This window comes from Pelobates fuscus, chromosome 13 (genome assembly GCF_036172605.1).
Source record: "Pelobates fuscus isolate aPelFus1 chromosome 13, aPelFus1.pri, whole genome shotgun sequence".
Taxonomy (NCBI): Eukaryota; Metazoa; Chordata; class Amphibia; order Anura; family Pelobatidae; genus Pelobates; species Pelobates fuscus.
Genome location: NC_086329.1, coordinates 108,054,823 through 108,075,305, shown reverse-complemented (window position 1 = coordinate 108,075,305; position 20,483 = coordinate 108,054,823). Strand labels below are relative to the sequence as shown.

At 41.5% G+C, this 20,483-nt stretch overlaps 1 protein-coding gene across 1 annotated transcript in view; it reads left to right on the top strand.

Moving 5' to 3' along the window:
- The window catches only part of OTUD7B (OTU deubiquitinase 7B), a 58,671-nt gene that overhangs the window by 27,098 nt on the left and 11,090 nt on the right, over window positions 1-20,483 (top strand). The window contains exons 2-8 of the mRNA XM_063440437.1: window positions 5,330-5,494; window positions 6,614-6,829; window positions 12,233-12,334; window positions 12,493-12,620; window positions 13,612-13,724; window positions 17,950-18,077; window positions 18,662-18,811. Coding sequence (XP_063296507.1) covers window positions 5,330-5,494; window positions 6,614-6,829; window positions 12,233-12,334; window positions 12,493-12,620; window positions 13,612-13,724; window positions 17,950-18,077; window positions 18,662-18,811 — 1,002 coding nt within the window. The remainder of the gene's footprint in view (window positions 1-5,329; window positions 5,495-6,613; window positions 6,830-12,232; window positions 12,335-12,492; window positions 12,621-13,611; window positions 13,725-17,949; window positions 18,078-18,661; window positions 18,812-20,483) is intronic.

The following is a 20,483-nucleotide window of genomic DNA, read 5'->3' as shown; positions in this document are numbered from 1 at the left end:
AACTATACCTAGCCCAACTGCAGACATGCTGGAAACTGCATGGCTGCTGACATCACAGCAACTATACCTAGCCCAACTGCAGAAATGCTGGAAACTGCATGGCTGCTGACATCACAGCAACTATACCTAGCCCAACTGCAGAAATGCTGGACACTGCATGGCTGCTGACATCACAGCAACTATACCTAGCCCAACTGCAGACAAGCTGGACACTGCATGGCTGCTGACATCACAGCAACTATACCTAGCCCAACTGCAGACATGCTGAAAACTGCATGGCTGCTGACATCACAGCAACTGTACCTAGCCCAACTGCAGATATGCTGGACACTGCATGGCTGCTGACATCACAGCAACTATACCTAGCCCAACTGCAGACATGCTGAAAACTGCATGGCTGCTGACATCACAGCAACTGTACCTAGCCCAACTGCAGATATGCTGGAAACTGCATGGCTGCTGACATCACAGCAACTGTACCTAGCCCAACTGCAGATATGCTGGACACTGCATGGCTGCTGACATCACAGCAACTATACCTAGCCCAACTGCAGACATGCTGGAAACTGCATGGCTGCTGACATCACAGAAACTATACCTAGCCCAACTGCAGAAATGCTGAAAACTGCATGGCTGCTGACATCACAGCAACTATACCTAGCCCAACTGCATGGCTGCTGACATCACAGCAACTATACCTAGCCCAACTGCAGACATGCTGTAAACTGCATGGCTATTATTTTATTTTACATCTGTACATGTTACTGTTGCTGTTACCAGCTTGGCCTTTTTATTGGTGATCATTTGTGAAATGTTTGTTGAATTGATCACACCGCCTATGACTGCTGCCATCGTGACAGATTTTCATGTAATGAATAGATAGTTCTAGAGAAGGTTAAAGGAAGACATTGGGGGACTCCCGCTAGGTGACCAGTCTGAGAGTTATTGCCAGCTGAATATTCAACATGTTTTATGTGTCCCCTTTAATATTAAGCGTAATCGCTTGATGATCCGAACTGCAGGCTGTCCCTATCCTCACTATACATGTCGTAGTGCAGATTGTAAGCGGACACGCTAGCAGTGTTAATATGAATGTTTGTGGTACTGAAGGGGTTAAATTGTACTAACCATTACAAGCCATGACACTTTTTCCTTTACAAACTGTGACTCAAGTTTTGCTTGTGTTACAGTGATTAGAGTCCCATGGTGAGTGTATCTTTATGGAGATCTCCACGGGCTGCGTTCATAGCAGTGGGCATCGTGCATTCAGCGTGACGTAAGACAGATAAATATTTCAGCACACCCTTCACATGTCTTTGAACAACGCCCGCGTCTGCCGTCTAGCCTCCCAGTAACTTGTAATTCAGAGTTTGGCCTTTGATTGGCCTCCACAGGGCATGCCACTCTTTCAATGTCAGGCAGTGCCCGCTGTGACTACGTGTGACAGAGCTATTGCCAAACTTTTATGGCCTAGCTTTCTATGGCTATTTCCCACTATCGTGTGTTTTCCCCCAACTTGTTGTAGGTGGTGGAATAGCAAAGGGGTGTGTGTGTTTTTTTGGTTTTTTAATCTATACAGTGTGCTAATAGTTTTTCTAACAAAAATAGGTCCCAGCTATCCGTCAATGCTGCGGGGTGCTGAGGCATTGATTGACAAGGAGAGCAGAAAAGACCTCACTCGGGAGATCCCTCTCTTCTCCAAGAACAGCAACAACTGCGCATGATGCACTTATAGCGCTGGCTAGGGAGTGTAGGAGTGATGTGACGTTACATTGTTCTGCGGAGATTGGCCCTGCTTAGGGATGCAGGCGGAGCGGAGGATGACCCAGGGGTGGGTGTTACACAAAGAGTATTTTACATTGAATGCATCATGTGTCTTTATGATGTATGGTGTATTCTTTGTATATAGGAGCGATTTCAGGGTCAGTTTAATAATGCGGACTGAGCCTTTAAATTGTCATGAGAAAGAAATGGTTCAAGGTAAAATACTCTACCTACATTTAAACCTGAAATTGGGATGCATAAAAATCCCATAATTTAAATATGCCAGATTTGATATAGAAGTATATTACGTTAAAACCAGAAACATGACCAAACCGGTTTAATTCAAAGCAGGACAATTTAATGTATGGGAGAAAGTCTAATCATTATCTGCCCTGTAAGAGCTTTTTTAGATCTTATGACTGAGTTTCTGTGTGGACTTTGTAATATGTTATCTCTGTCAAGATTTGCTGATTAGAATTAGTCTTTCTTAACGGATCTTAAAGGAACACTCCAGGCACCATAACCACTGCAGCTCACAGTAAGGAGTCAAACTTTTTGTTTTGAATTGCTTGACCTCTTGCCCGAGGACATCCAGGTGTCACTGTCTGCCTCCACTACGAATGCCCGAGAGGTTCCTAAGCATTGCAGGACATTGAGACTAGATATCGTTTTATCAGCTGGTGCTGGTCCATGTTATCTGTCACCTTTTGGGCTGATTTACCGATAACCATTGCCGATATTCTAAATAAGCTTTAGATTGTAAGCTCCCAGGCAGGGACCTCTACCTTTTGTATTGATCTGCTTGTATTGTATTGTCTTTTTCCGAATTGTACAGCGCTGCAGGATATGTGGGCGATTTCTAAATGCCAGTAATAAATAAATTAAATCAATTATTCACTCTGCCCTCCCTGTAATCAGCTGAACTCTGCATTGAGGGGTTCACAGGGAGAGGTGACATCAGGTTGCGACATGGCTGGAGTTTCTGGTTATGGAGGACAGCGTGCGGTGAGTAACTTATCGGTAATTTGGTAAATTGCAAGACCAATACCAATTACCGTAAATATGCTGAATATCTGCTCTAATAATCGGGGCTACCGATTATTGGTCTATCCCTAATTAAAAAATCCTGTTTAGGAACCTCTTCCTCTCTTTCTTTAGTAGGGGGAGCTGTGCAATGTCAAAAAATGATTGACTCCTTACATGGGGGAGGGGCACTCCTGGCACCATAACTACTACAGTGAGTTGGTGTCCCTTTAACCTGTTTGATATTAAAGCTGGAACGCAAGGTAATCTGGTCACTACAGTTCCCTTTATTTAAATGCTTAACGTTTACCTGTGTCATATCTGCATTGATATAGTTCTGGGGATAGAATCAAACCTGTTTTAAAGTAGTTGTGTGTAATTATCTAAAGAGTGAACACATTCTGAGAACCGTCTAGCACGGAAATCCTTTCACATACACTTTAAGGTGAAGCTGCATTCACCTTGAAATAGCTCTGTTTTCTGTGTGGTTTGTCTGAACAGAAAGCACTCGCTGTGTGCATGCTGCGCGGCTTCCTCTGTGTTTGCTCTGCCGATCGCATGGTTGTAGTAACTCGCTGCTTTTCAGAATATTCTGCAATGTGATCAGATAATGGTCTGTAGGTTTTCACGTACAGCCTGTAGATTGGATCCTCCCAAAGTACACGGCTATCTCGGTGACCTAGTGCTGCTATTTTCAGGAATTTCAATCCACGCCTTCTATAAACCCAGATAACAGAATGGAAAGTTGCTCTGTAAACACAAAGGTTTATTGTAGAGAGCGAAAGTCTGAGATTATAGAAGCACATCATTTCTCTGCCTTGCTATGCAGTTATATACCCAAGCAGCATTCTCCGCAAAAGGAAGATAGCTGCTTTAAAACTATTTAACCATAACGTTTCACGGAGACCCCTCTTTTTTTTATTTTTGTTTTTGTTTTGTTGGGGAGGGGGAGTTGCACCATATTCTCATTTAAGGCCTGTTCAGATTTTCAGATTTTGTTTGTTTCTTTTCGCCGGCTCGATACTGTGTATTGCAGTCAGCGCATGTGTCATGGTTGAGGAAAGTTTGTGTCTAGCACGAAGAACGAGAAGGGATCGAAGGCTGTATATTTGGTCTGGTTTCTGCAGAGTAAACATGTTTACCATCTAGTGGGCAGACGTGTATGGAGACAAAATGAGCCTGGATTTGCTGCCGTATTATAAAGGATTTTGATATCGCTTGCTTACTGTCCCCTTTGTTTTTCTGTGAGTTTTTGAAGAATACACAAGGCAGATCTTCATCATTTTATTTAACTGCTTTTTACCCAGCTCGGGAGAGATTTAACTGCAAACTCGATTAAAGCGGTTGGTCTACCTAATGTTAACTGCCCCGGATTACAAGATGCCAAGAGGTCTTGCCTTCGGTAGGTGAGTTTACATGATGAGTAAGTTCACAAGACGATTTCTGAATTATAAGGCAATGTGGTCTTTGGGTATTGGTACTCTGCATAATGTCTTTCTTTACAACAAAATCTGCAGAATCTGCGTAAAACCTACTCTGCCTCTGATAGTCATGTATTGTTATTTATAGATTTATAGCCCAGATATCCCTCTGGCTGTATATACTGGTCTACCTGCAAATGTTAGTTAGTTAAATGTCTGAGAGTGTCCGCTGACTGGGTATAAACCTCGTGTGCGTTCCAGTGCGAATGTGTGACTGCTGTATGTGACTGTTGGGCTTCTCGGAGATGCTGAGTACTTTAACATGATTGATTGTAATGAGTTTGAATGAATTACATAATATAAATTCTATTCCAATAACACTGCGGCCGCAGCATGCTCTTGGTGAGTACATTCAGCGTTCTGAACCTGTGATAATACACACACGCTCCTTTACAAGGCATGTCGTCTTCACGTAGCAGGGCTGAAGGTCACTCCGGGAAATTGCTTAGTCTCTCTTTAGAGAAATAGGAGAAAAAAAATCTGGGAGCTGGCCTGTTTTTTTTTATATTTATCATAATTTTTACAGTTTGTTCAACAGCTGCTAAAGAGAACCTACAATCAATTTATTAAATAAATAAATAAAATAAATAAATACCAAATTATATTTATTCAGTATATCTAAGACAGTGCTTCATGATTATTCCTTATTTACATACATATAAAACGTCTGCATTAGAAGGGCTCACTTTGCTCCGTCCTGTCTTGTCCTCGCAATCCGGTTATGTCATTTTGATTTGATGCCTGTGTTAAGTATGATGAATATACAGAACAAGTAATTACTTTCTTATTCTTCACCTTTCTCTGGTGCTTAGCGCTCTTTCCCATTCCGTAATGAAAACCTGCACCCGTCTCACAGACTGGCTTCTTATTTTGTGTATGGGGGGGCCGGGGGGAGAGATTAGTTTTGGCTCAGGAGTCATTAAAAGGTCTTCTCTAAAAACATATTGTTTTAAACTAAAACCTGTATGAAAAGCAGTTTGATTGTTTTTGCATCCTCCATGGAATGGCATGAAGCGGGTTGTAGACAGTTTAATGTTTGTATTGTACTTTCTTTATCCTAGGTAAGAAATGGGACGTAAATGCAGCCCTCAGTGACTACGACCAACTTCGACCGGCAAATGCTGGAGGTCTGGGCCATTCGTTTACTGAAGGTCGCAGCTTTAAAGCCCCTGAAGTAGTTCGTTCCATGAGGCCGGCCCTCCAGCGGCAGGATGATATCGTCCAAGGTAACACCTCCTTCATTCTGCCAGGCCTGCAGGAGTACGGTATTATCCTACTTGCACATCTAGAAAAATGTCGCCTCGGGTTTGACCATTGGTGGGTTTTAAAGACAGACTTTGTGACGATTGCTGAACCTCAGGCCAACAAGACAGGCATGTGTGAAGTCAGTGAGTTTCTGGAAAATTCGTTCATTCCTGAGTTTGGATGAGATGATTTTCTCCTAAGCTTTAGTGTGTCCTTGAGGCAGCAGAGTTACATTTCGGGAACACACAAAGTGACCACTTTGGGGGAACCAACACATGGCTTATTCTGATTGATATTTTGTTCCTGCATGTTCAGGGCTTAGGTAGATGTTGATTGCATAAATTCTATGACATTTAACTTTTTCCTGATTATAGGCTGCAATCTTCAACGTGGGTGTGTTTGGGAAAAGACAATGAGTTACATAATGTGCATTGGCTTCGCCTTAGTGCTAAAGTAGTTTTAGTTTGAGGGAGAAATGTGAATTATGAAAAAACATAAAATTAAAATTATTGAGTTATATCTAAAAACTTCTCTTGTCTGTAGCCTTAGTAAGCCCTCCCCTTCTAACCCCGTCAAAATTTTTGGTGGCTTATTTTTAGCAGGGCCCTCCACATTCTGTTCCTGTTCGTCCAATTCGTCTTGTTGCAAATACAGATCTGTTAATCTACCTATTGTACAGTGCTGCTGAGTTTGTGGTCTCTTTAACCCCTTAAGGACCAAACTTCTGGAATAAAAGGGAATCTTGACATGCCTCACACGTCATGTGTCCTTAAGGGGTTAAAAATATTAATAACAATGAGAAGTCTTTGCAAGGCAGGTGCTCTGAGCAATTGCTGCCTCTTGAGTTTAGCTTCACTGAGCTAAACAAACCAGGAAGTAACAGGACCGGGTTTCTAACAGTTGGGGGGTATAACCAGGTTCATTTATAAAATTGTGATACTGTAATTCTATTAAAATCACACTCTTCACATATGAAGCACTTCAGCAATCTAAACTGCTTTAGGTGTGTGGAGTGTGTCACTTTAACCATGGTACCACACTGCAGTGTATGTGGCTGCTATTTACATATTATTTATACCACTTCCTCCTTTCTATTTCAGAAAAGCGCCTGTCCAGAGGAATCTCTCATGCCAGCTCCTCCATTGTCTCCCTTGCTCGTTCGCACGTTTCCAGTAACGGTAGCAGTGAGCATGCCCTTGAGACGCCTGTTTGCACTTTCCAGCTCCCAGACCTGACGGTGTACAAAGATGAATTCCGCAGCTTCATCGAACGGGATCTGATCGAACAGTCTATGCTTGTAGCGTTGGAGCATGCAGGTGAGCTGCTTAAGCAGAGATCTATAGTGTAACTTGTGACCAATGATCGGCATGTGTTGCTTCCAGAAGTTTTGTCTGATCGTCCTTTTGATTTATTTTCTTTGTAACAAAGTTTTGTTTTTATAATGTTTGCATTTTTAAGCCTGGCAGTAAAAGCCTTAGCCAGCATGCCATCAAGCAAGCTCTACTACGAATTGTTACACCACGGACAGTATATGTCTATGTAGATTAAATTATAGTGTCGTGCAGAACTTTCAATCAAGTTAATTTCTATATTATTTTGTCAGTGACAAACTCCGGTCACATAAGACTGCTAGATGTTGCAAAAGCAGATTGCTGATAAATAAAGATTAAACATTTCATTACAGGTCTTTAATTAGATAGGACTGTTTCACCTGTATTTTTTTTACTACAGAAAATGCAAAAAAAAAAAGAAATCACGTGATGGGTCCACTGTAAGCTGACTGCTGTTCTGAACTTAATTTAAAAATTGCCCTAACTGGAATCCCACCAGCTACTTTTAGACAAATTGCTCCAAGCAGCTTTCAACCATATTTTTTTCATTCCTGAGCGTATTTATTTGTAAGGGTGTAAGGAGCTGTCTTACTGTGGTGATCATACCCACTGTTGTTAGGACATTGCAGATTCTTCAGGGCTGATGTCACGCTTGTTGTGACTAACTTAGGATTCTAGCCAATGTGTGATGTTCATTAAAGGGCTGCTGCTCAGGGCTTGGCTTTGGCAAGAGAAATTAAATGAACGTATTTCACAACATGTCTATATTAAGCAGTACTTGCAACATTATAAAGCAATGTAGCAGTGCTTTTTGTGATACAAAAAGGGAAGAATTTGTTAAAAAGTGGATGAGTACAATAATCAAAGATTCAATAAATCGGTTTAATTAAATTTATTCTCCAAGCACTATAACCACATATGCTTCTTACGTTATCAGTCTCCCTTCATCCTAATATTTACAGCTGCTGCTATCTGCGAACACTCGAGGCATTTACAGGGCTTACAACATGCTCCGCCTACATTATTACCTCTCTCTCCAGTGACACCAGAGGGGCGCAGAACTTCTCCCTAGCCATTGGAAATTTAGAGTGATGCCAGCACTGTACCGTGTACAAACAGGGGCAGTGGTGTAACAGCAGATATATAGTCCCTGTACCGTGTACAAACAGGGGCAGTGTAACAGCAGATATATAGTCACTGTACCGTGTACAAACAGGGGCAGTGTAACAGCAGATATATAGTCACTGTACCGTTTACAAACAGGGGCAGTGTAACAGCAGATATATAGTCACTGTACCGTTTACAAACAGGGGCAGTGGTGTAACAGCAGATATATAGTCACTGTACCGTGTACAAACAGGGGCAGTGTAACAGCAGATATATAGTCACTGTACCGTTTACAAACAGGGGCAGTGTAACAGCAGATATATAGTCACTGTACCGTGTACAAACAGGGGCAGTGTAACAGCAGATATATAGTCACTGTACCGTTTACAAACAGGGGCAGTGTAACAGCAGATATATAGTCACTGTACCGTTTACAAACAGGGGCAGTGGTGTAACAGCAGATATATAGTCACTGTACCGTGTACAAACAGGGGCAGTGTAACAGTTGGCCTCTGAACAAATATGCAGCAGTCATTTATAAAATACTATTTAAAAAAAAAAAAAAAAAGATAGACTTCCAGTATAAGCGTTACAGAAATAATTAATATCCCCATTTCCTAATACTCAGAATACAATCCTACTACATTGGTACCAATTTCAAACCTAAGCATTACCTAGACATCATAACCGTGTAACTATATAAAAATCCATAACACCGCTCATAGCACCAACTTAGGTAAACATTACCTGCCATTTACTATCCTTAATAGTGTATCTTAATCATGTGACAATGCCACATGCATAATGCAAAATGTAAACACATAAACCATATACAAAGAGTGCGGAAATGTAAACACATAAACCATATACATAGAGTGCGGAAATGTAAACACATAAACCATATACATAGAGTGCGGAAATGTAAACACATAAACCATATACAAAGAGTGCGGAAATGTAAACACATAAACCATATACAAAGAGTGCGGAAATGTACACACATAAACCATATACATAGAGTGCGGAAATGTAAACACATAAACCATATACAAAGAGTGCGGAAATGTACACACATAAACCATATACATAGAGTGCGGAAATGTAAACACATAAACCATATACAAAGAGTGCGGAAATGTAAACACATAAACCATATACAAAGAGTGCGGAAATGTAAACACATAAACCATATACAAAGAGTGCGGAAATGTAAACACATAAACCATATACAAAGAGTGCGGAAATGTACACACATAAACCATATACAAAGAGTGCGGAAATGTAAACACATAAACCATATACAAAGAGTGCGGAAATGTACACACATAAACCATATACATAGAGTGCGGAAATGTAAACACATAAACCATATACAAAGAGTGCGGAAATGTAAACACATAAACCATATACAAAGAGTGCGGAAATGTAAACACATAAACCATATACAAAGAGTGCGGAAATGTAAACACATAAACCATATACAAAGAGTGCGGAAATGTACACACATAAACCATATACATAGAGTGCGGAAATGTAAACACATAAACCATATACAAAGAGTGCGGAAATGTAAACACATAAACCATATACAAAGAGTGCGGAAATGTAAACACATAAACCATATACAAAGAGTGCGGAAATGTAAACACATAAACCATATACAAAGAGTGCGGAAATGTAAACACATAAACCATATACAAAGAGTGCGGAAATGTACACACATAAACCATATACATAGAGTGCGGAAATGTAAACACATAAACCATATACAAAGAGTGCGGAAATGTACACACATAAACCATATACATAGAGTGCGGAAATGTAAACACATAAACCATATACAAAGAGTGCGGAAATGTAAACACATAAACCATATACAAAGAGTGCGGAAATGTAAACACATAAACCATATACATAGAGCGAAAATGTAAACACATAAACCATATACAAAGAGTGCGAAAATGTAAACACATAAACCATATACAAAGAGTGCGAAAATGTAAACACATAAACCATATACAAAGAGTGCGGAAATGTACACACATAAACCATATACATAGAGTGCGGAAATGTAAACACATAAACCATATACAAAGAGTGCGGAAATGTAAACACATAAACCATATACAAAGAGTGCGGAAATGTAAACACATAAACCATATACAAAGAGTGCGGAAATGTAAACACATAAACCATATACATAGAGCGAAAATGTAAACACATAAACCATATACAAAGAGTGCGGAAATGTACACACATAAACCATATACAAAGAGTGCGGAAATGTAAACACATAAACCATATACAAAGAGTGCGGAAATGTAAACGCATAAACCATATACAAAGAGTGCGGAAATGTAAACACATAAACTATATACAAAGAGTGCAGAAATGTAAACACATAAACCATATACAAAGAGTGCGGAAATGTACACACATAAACCATATACAAAGAGTGCGGAAATGTACACACATAAACCATATACATAGAGTGCGGAAATGTAAACACATATACAAAGAGTGCGAAAATGTAAACACATAAACCATATACAAAGAGTGCGGAAATGTACACACATAAACCATATACATAGAGTGCGGAAATGTAAACACATAAACCATATACAAAGAGTGCGGAAATGTACACACATAAACCATATACATAGAGTGCGGAAATGTAAACACATATACAAAGAGTGCGAAAATGTAAACACATAAACCATATACAAAGAGTGCGGAAATGTACACACACAAACCATATACAAAGAGTGCGGAAATGTAAACACATAAACCATATACAAAGAGTGCAGAAATGTAAACACATAAACCATATACAAAGAGTGCGGAAATGTAAACGCATAAACCATATACAAAGAGTGCGGAAATGTAAATGCATAAACCATATACATAGAGTGCGGAAATGTAAATGCATAAACCATATACATAGAGTGCGGAAATGTAAACACATAAACCATATACAAAGAGCGAAAATGTAAACACATAAACCATATACAAAGAGCGAAAATGTAAACACATAAACCATATACAAAGAGTGCGGAAATGTAAACCCATAAACCATATACAAAGAGTGCGGAAATGTAAACCCATAAACCATATACATAGAGCGAAAATGTAAACACATAAACCATATACAAAGAGTGCGGAAATGTAAACACATAAAAATTAGCAATATAAAAAAAGTGAACACACAAATCATGTGCAAAAATACATCCAGTCTTTAAATATACAAAATAATTAGACCAGTGGATCCCAGCTATAGGTGACATTGAGGCGATTTTCTCCAGTTCAGTTCTTGGAGGAGTTGATAAAACTTGGCTTGGCGTTGGTCTGATAACCCTTTGCTCTGATGCCAGGCATGAGGTAATTAAAGAGTTAAATAATAAAGTGAAGCTCCTTCTCACTGTGACCTCGTACTAGCCCACACCATCCAGTGTTCAGCTCCATCCCACTGCTGGAACGTGTCCACTTGGCTGGAGATGTATTGACTGAAAATAGCAGTGTTTCTGTGTGCAGCTATTGTCCTCGTAGCTGTGTACCAGGCGTTCCGCGTTTAAAGTGGATTCCTTTCCCTGATATTTGCAATCGGTCTCTGATGGCACCGACCCACCCTCCCACCTTCTCGCCCATTTTATTTGTAGTATTATTTTTATTTAATTTTTTTTTTTAGTTTATTTAAAGTGCTATTTTTATTTATTTTTATTTAAAGTGCTTTGGCTGTCCTCACAGGAATTTACATACAGGGCAATATTTCTTGTGTCTGATTTTGCTAACTTTTTACTTCTACTGTTTGCCCATAAAAACCCATTGAGTTCATGTAATAAAATGGTGTATTTCTGCTGTTTATTAACGTAAGGAAAAGTGAGCTGAATCAAATGTATTGACCTTTTGTCTTTGTATTTATTATTTCGACTATTCCGATATATTTATGTCTAGCTTATATTCTTTAAAATTCTTCTCACTTGTGAAATAAAAGGTGCCATCTATTTAGAATATTTTATTTTCATTCTTCTGAGAACATTTTTGTATGGGATTTTTTCTAATTGTATTTTATTTTTTGGAGAGAGAGACTGCTCCATCAGATCCTAACATTATATATTTCACTAGTTTTATCCACTAATATAATACTTGTAGTATTAATTTATTAATACATCATGTTTTTTGGTTTTTAATGAGATTGAGCTTTATAGGTTTTTGTTTTGTTTTTTTGGAGATAGAGGGCAATTTGACTGTAAAGTGAAATTATTTTCTTTTCTTGTTGGGCAGGTCGCCTCAACTGGTGGGCACAGGTGGATCCCAGCTACCAGAGACTTCTCCCCTTGGCAACCACAGGCGATGGGAACTGCCTGCTGCATGCAGCATCTCTTGGTAAGGTCAAGGAAGGAACATAAATAGGGGAAAGTTAATGACACCATGCCTGGGAGGATTGATTAATCCAGAGGAGTTGGGAGTCGGACTTCTGCACAATCTCCTCCAAGTTCCAAGGTTTAAAGATCTTATTTGTCTTTTCTGCTGTTGTTTCCTAGGAATGTGGGGTTTCCACGACAGAGATCTCATGCTTCGGAAGTCCCTGTATACGCTGATGGAGAAGGGGGCAGAGAAGGAGGCTCTGAAACGGAGGTGGCGATTTCAGCAAACTGTGCAAAATAAAGAGGTATTACATGTGACAGATCGTGCCGAGGATATTAATTTGTTGGCCTAATTAGGCTGTTTTATTGGTAAAACTTGATCAAGTGGATATTTTCTTCTAGAGGGTTTTGTGTTTTAACACAAAACAACATTGTGGAAGGTTAAAAGAACACTCCGTGCACCAAAGCAACCACATCAGAATGCATTTATGGTGTCAGTTGCTGGCATAGTGTTGCTTTTAGGAGTTAAACCATTAATGGACAGCTTAACCCCAAAGTGCTGAATCCAGTGCTGGTTAGCTCTGCCCCTTCTCTTACGCTTTTGTCCAAGGCTTGAATCAGCCTCCGACAGGGGCGGCGTTAATGGGCTTAGAGCGTATTTTTCTCAAGTCATTGTGTGAGTGGGAAACTACTGATTGTCTTAGCGCGTCAGCCAGCGTTCGCAGCCACTCAGAAGCGTCCCTGTTCAAGACTTCCTGATTCAAGCCTTAGGCAAAAGTGGAAGGACAGAGGCACAGCTAAACCGTGCTGGATTAAACACTTTTGGTTTAAACCCTTTGTTAGCAGTTCATCCCTAAATGTAAGCCAGTGCCATGGACCTCCTGGTAATTCTGATAAAGGTGTTAATGTGTACAATGCATTAGTGTGTGTGTCTGTACATGGAGTATGTTAGATCCCAGCATGTATGGCTGCTCACTTTGAAAGCTTTTTAAATGGCGGAACCTGTTTTATAACAAGTAAAGCTCTCTGACAGTGAGACAGGTCTGGTAGTGAAAACCTACAAAACACTGCTTTAAAATTAATCATTTACTTTTTGGCAAATCACATGCCTTTTGTCTACATTGTAAGCTTTTAGGTCAGACCCGGAAAACTTTAGATTTAACCCAGCGGCAGTGATGATATATTGTGGAGTAGTCCCTCCGTGGCTCTCCAGCCTAAAATCAACACCTCCTGATTTCTCAGCATTCGCTTCTTGCAAAGTGTGTGATATTTAATCGAAATGTGTTCTTCTTTCAGTCGGGTCTCGTATACACAGAGGAGGAATGGCAGAAGGAGTGGAATGATTTAATAAAGCTGGCATCCAGCGAGCCACGCATGCATTATGGCACTAACGGTGGCAACTGTGCAGGGTAAGAATTTCATGTAAACCAAACATTCTGCCCAGTGCTTAATGATCGATCTTAGGAGCTAAGCACAGGAGTGGATGAGGCATCGGACTGCTCAGTCTATGTAAGATTAGCTTTTTGTGAAAGCCTTGTGCTTCATGACGTTCACCAATATTTCTAATTCCTGCTTTGTTGGATTCAAAGAAATAAACTTGTCACACACACAGCTACTCTCATTCATTCATTCATACATACATACATACATATATACATACATACATACATACATACATACATACATACATACACAGCTAAACACTCTCATTCATTCATTCATACATTCATTCATACACACACACAGCTACACACTCCCATTCATACACACACACACAGCTACACACTCCCATACATACACACACACACACAGCTACACACTCCCATACATACACACACACACAGCTACACACTCCCATACATACACACACACACAGCTACACACTCCCATACATACACACACACACAGCTACACACTCTCATACATACATACACACACACACAGCTACACACTCTCATACATACATACACACACACACACACAGCTACACACTCTCATACTTACACACACACACACACGGCTCCACACTCCCATACATACACACACACACACACACACACAGCTCAACACTCCCATACATACACACACACACACACACACACACACACACAGCTCAACACTCCCATACATACACACACACACACACAGCTCCACACTCATATAAACACACAGCTCCACACTCTCATACACATACACACAGAGCTCCACACTCTCATACACATACACACAGAGCTCCACACTCTCATACACATACACACAGAGCTCCACACTCTCATACACATACACACAGAGCTCCACACTCTCATACACACACACACACACAGCTCCACACTCTCATACACACACACACACACAGCTCCACACTCTCATACACACACACAGTGTGGAGCTGTGTGTGTGTGTGTGTATGTATGAATGAGCGTGTGGAGCTCCACACTCTCATACGCACACACACAGCTCCACACTCTCATTCATACACACACACACAGCTCCACACTCTCATACACACAAACACACAGCTCCACACTCTTACACACACACAGCTCCACACTCTTACACACACACAGCTCCACTCTCTCATACACACACACACAGCTCCACTCTCTCATATACACACACACACAGCTCCACTCTCTCATATACACACACACACAGCTCCACTCTCTCATACACACACACACAGCTCCACTCTCTCATACACACACACACAGCTCAACACTCTCATATGCACAAACACACAGCTCCACTCTCTCATATGCACAAACACACAGCTCCACTCTCTCATATGCACAAACACACAGCTCCACTCTCTCATACATGAGAGGGGTTCTTCCCGTTTTATTTTGCTGTCTTTATATATTGTTCTTTTTAATGCTTTCTCCATAATGCAGGACAATTAGTAATAGGGGTTTGATTCACATTAATAGGAGTGACACACGCATAGTTAGCAGTACACAGTGATTGAATACGTTCTCCTTGTGTAAAGAAGTCTAGTAGTGCTTTGTTTATGCAGTAACTGGGAGTGAGTTCCTTCCAAACAAGCCAAGTATTGTATATTAATAGAAGTCAAGCCTTTGCTTCCTATCTTTTATTTACCGTATATACTCGAGTATAAGCCGAGTTTTTCAGCACATTTTTTGTGCTGAAAAACCCCAACTCGGCTTATACTCGAGTCAGAGTCTGTATTATGGCAATTTGCATTGCCATAATACAGACAATGGGGGCTGTGGGGGCTGCAGAGAGATGTTACTTACCTTTCCTGCAGCTCCTGTCAGCTCTCTCCTCCTCCGCCGGTCCGTTCAGCTCTTCTGTCAGCTCCCAGTGTAAGTCTCGCGAGAGCCGCGGCTCTCGCGAGATTTACACTGGGAGCTGACCGAGGTGCTGAACGGACCGGCAGAGGAGGAGAGAGCTGACAGGAGCTGCAGGAAAGGTAAGTAACATCTCTCTGCAGCCCCCACAGCCCCCTCCTACACAGTGCCCATCCACTGGACCACCAGGGAAGGAGAGCCCCCCTCCCTGGCCAGCTAGCAAGCAGGGAGGGGGGACAAAAAAAAATATATATATTAATAATAATAAAAATAATAAAATAAAAATAATAAAATAAAAAAATGTAATGAAACAAAAAAAAATATGTAAATAATAATTAAAAAATAAAAAATGCCCACCCCCCCACCAAGGCTCTGCATCACACTCTGCATTACACACACACATACACACACTGCACTCATACACACACACACTGCACTCATACACACACACACTGCACTCATACACACACACACTGCACTCATACACACACACACTGCACTCATACACACACACTGCACTCATACACACACACACTGCACTCATACACACACACTGCATTCATACACACACACACTGCATTCATACACACACACACTGCATTCTCATACACACACACACTGCATTCTCATACACACACACACTGCATTCTCATACACACACACACTGCATTCTCATACACACACACTGCATTCTCATACACACACACACTGCATTCTCATACACACACACACTGCATTCTCATACACACACACACTGCATTCTCATACACACACACACTGCATTCATTATATACACACACTGTAAATAAATATTCAATTAATATAATTTTTTAAGGATCTAATTTTATTTAGAAATTTACCAGCAGCTGCTGCATTTCCCACCCTAGTCCTATACTCGAGTCAATAAGTTTTCCCAGTTTTTTGGGGTAAAATTAGGGGCCTCGGCTTATATTCGGGTCGGCTTATACTCGAGTATATACGGTACATCTTTTTACAAACCACACAAAGCATAATAAAACCATTTCAAAATCTGACTTTTCTTCTTCTTCTTATTCTTCTTTTTAACCTGGTGATGACAGAGATATTAGGGTTTTTAATCCTGTAAGTGTATCTTGTTTAAAGGAACACAAACCTGTATTCCTCACCATATAGTGTTAAAACCATTATTTAGGTGGCTTGCCACCACACCCTTAAACCCCCTTAAAGGGACACTGTAGTCACCTGAACAACTACAGCTTAATGTATTTGTTCAGGTGAGATCTATAGCTCCCTGCAGGCAATCTAATGTAAACACTGTATTTTCAGAGAAAATACAGTGTTTACATTGATTGATAGGAATACCTCCAGTGGCCGTCACTCAGATGGCCACCAGAGGGACTTCCTATCATGCAGGGCCCTAAAAAGGCCCTGTACACGTCAGACGTTTGAAAATACGTCTGACGTGTGCAGAAGAGAGAGAAGGCACTGTGTGCGCGCCTTCTCTCTCCAGCCTGTCAGCAGAGGAGAGGGGGCGGGCAAAGACCGCGAGCTGAGCTGTCAGTCAGCTCAGCTCGCGGCCATGCACACCGTGCGCATGCGCGGTAGTGCGCTCAGGACTTCAGAGGGCGGCATGAATGCCGCCCTCTGAAGTATGTGCGGCAAAGCCGCACATGTGCACAAGGGAGCATGGAAGCGTCTGATTGCTCCCTGCTCGTGCCCGCCTATTTCGTCATTTTGACGAAATAGGGGGCGCGGCTTCACGAGGCTCCCGGCGCTGGAACCAGGTGAGTAAAACTGCTTGGCTGGAAAGTCCCTAACTTATTTCCAGTGTCGCGTGGGTCCGCTGTTGCTGACCATGCCCCCGATCCGCCTCCTCGCTGACATAATCAGCATTTATTATTTTTGGCCAATCCAATGCTTTCCCTACGGAGCACAGTGTCTGCATGCAGAGGGTGGAGACCCTGAATATCAGTCACACACTGTGCAGCACTGCCCCAGGAAGCATCTCTAGCAGCCATCTGAGGAGTGGCCAGTGGAGGAATCACTAGGCTGTAATGTAAACACTGCATTTTCTCTGAAGCAAACCGTGTTTACTGCAAAAAGCCTGAAGGTAATGATTCTACGCACCAGAACAAATTCAATAAGCTGCAGTTGTTCTGGTGACTATAGCGTCCCTTTAACATAAAAACTATACCCTATGTAATATTGCAACACTTTGAATTTACAACACTCACATTAATAGATGTAACCTTGTAGTGGGAATGGGAATGAAATGTTCTGAAATATCCTGTAATTTGTCTGGTCAGTGAAACATTCCCCGATCTGAGTAGATCTATTTATTTTGCAGGGCTGAAGGCTCGGAGGAACCTGTGTATGAGAGTCTGGAGGAGTTTCATGTTTTTGTACTGGCACACGTGCTAAAGAGACCTATTGTAGTGGTAGCTGACACGATGCTGAGAGATTCTGGAGGAGAAGGTAGGAGATTGTATTGGTTACTTCATCTTACCGCTGTATGGAAATGCATAAACAATCAAACTCACTTTAAAATCTGTGCCATCCAATAAGAATCTGTTTTCTGATTCTATTTATTCTTTACATGTTCAGTAATAAATACATTTGCAGAGTTATCTTGGCTTGGGGCAGCATGTTTGACTGCGGCTGTTTCGGAACAAGTCTTGAGGAAATTACCCATTTTCAGTAACCCAAAATGCAATGTTCTGTGCAATACAGTGATCCTTATCAAGCAGAGGCAGAATGATTTGACTGGTGGTTTATTAGCACAGTATTGTTAACCTCGTATCCCGAGGTTGGAAGAGGAGTGCTGTTACCTGGAGACAATTAGAGCTCACATCATGGAACACTCTGCCCAGTAGGCGTGTCGTCACACCCCATTTGTCAAGAGGAAAACTCTCTCCAGATTGAGCCCTTCTCTCCCCATATATATGTTTCATCGTTTTAATCTAAACCTTGTTTATGTTTCTTTCACTCTGATATTGTGTATAATGTGATTTTTATCTTCTCTCCATTGGAATCTGTTTATATTCTTTTTCTCCTTACAGCTTTTGCCCCCATACCATTCGGCGGCATCTACCTTCCTCTGGAGGTCCCTGCTAATAAATGTCACAGCTCTCCACTGGTGCTGGCATATGACCAGGCGCACTTCTCTGCCCTCGTATCTATGGAGCAGAATGAGCAAAGCAAAGAACAAGGTAACACAAGATCTGAGTGTATGTGGGGTGTGAGGGTTGCCATTCAATGAATACCAGTGGCATTTCCTGGAAGGTAACTTAATGAGTATTTGGCAGGGGAATAGTGGTGATGTGTGGGTATTAAACATTATTGCAAGTTATATCCAGAGCAATCAGGGGGGACCTTCTATTGGTTTTCAGGGCAAATTCCCCTCTTGGGTAATAGTGCCCCGTATTACAATAACACAATCTGGTTGAACACAACCAGGCTTCGCTCAGTCAGAGAGCTTCTGGTTTCTATGGAGGTTGCAGAGAGGTGGGGAACGGCACCCTTGAGTAATAAGTCAGACAGCTCTAATCTGGTTTGACTGTTTACATTGGTTGGGTTTCTGGGCACAATAGTCCGTGCAGAACACTGATGTGTTATGGTGCTCGGAGTGCACAATAGTTACTGCAGAACACTGATGTGTTATGGTGCTCGGAGTGCACAATAGTTACTGCAGAACACTGATGTGGTTATGGTGCTCGGAGTGCACAATAGTTACTGCAGAACACTGATGTGGTTATGGTGATCGGAGTGCACAATAGTTACTGCAGAACACTGATGTGGTTATGGTGATCGGAGTGCACAATAGTTACTGCAGAACACTGATGTGGTTATGGTGATCGGAGTGCACAATAGCTACTGCAGAACACTGATGTGGTTATGGTGCTCGGAGTGCACAATAGTTACTGCAGAACACTGATGTGTTATGGTCCTCGGAGTGCACAATAGTTACTGCAGAACACTGATGTGTTATGGTGCTCGGAGTGCACAATAGTTACTGCAGAACACTGATGTGGTTATGGTGCTCGGAGTGCACAATAGTTACTGCAGAACACTGATGTGGTTATGGTGATCGGAGTGCACAATAGTTACTGCAGAACACTGATGTGGTTATGCTGATCGGAGTGCACAATAGTTACTGCAGAACACTGATGTGGTTATGGTGATCGGAGTGCACAATAGCTACTGCAGAACACTGATGTGGTTATGGTGCTCGGAGTGCACAATAGTTACTGCAGAACACTGATGTGTTATGGTCCTCGGAGTGCACAATAGTTACTGCAGAACACTGATGTGGTTATGGTGATCGGAGTGCACAATAGTTACTGCAGAACACTGATGTGGTTATGGTGCTCGGAGTGCACAATAGTTACTGCAGAACACTGATGTGGTTATGGTGCTCGGAGTGCACAATAGTTACTGCAGAACACTGATGTGGTTATGGTGATCGGAGTGCACAATAGCTACTGCAGAACACTGATGTGGTTATGCTGATCGGAGTGCACAATAGTTACTGCAGAACACTGATGTGGTTATGGTGCTCGGAGTGCACAATAGTTACTGCAGAACACTGATGTGGTTATGGTGCTCGGAGTGCACAATAGTTACTGCAGAACACTGATGTGGTTATGGTGCTCGGAGTGCACAATAGTTACTGCAGAACACTGATGTGGTTATGCTGATCGGAGTGCACAATAGTTACTGCAGAACACGGATGTGGTTATGGTGCTCGGAGTGCACAATAGTTACTGCAGAACACTGATGTGGTTATGCTGATCGGAGTGCACAATAGCTACTGCAGAACACTGATGTGGTTATGGTGATCGGAGTGCACAATAGTTACTGCAGAACACTGATGTGGTTATG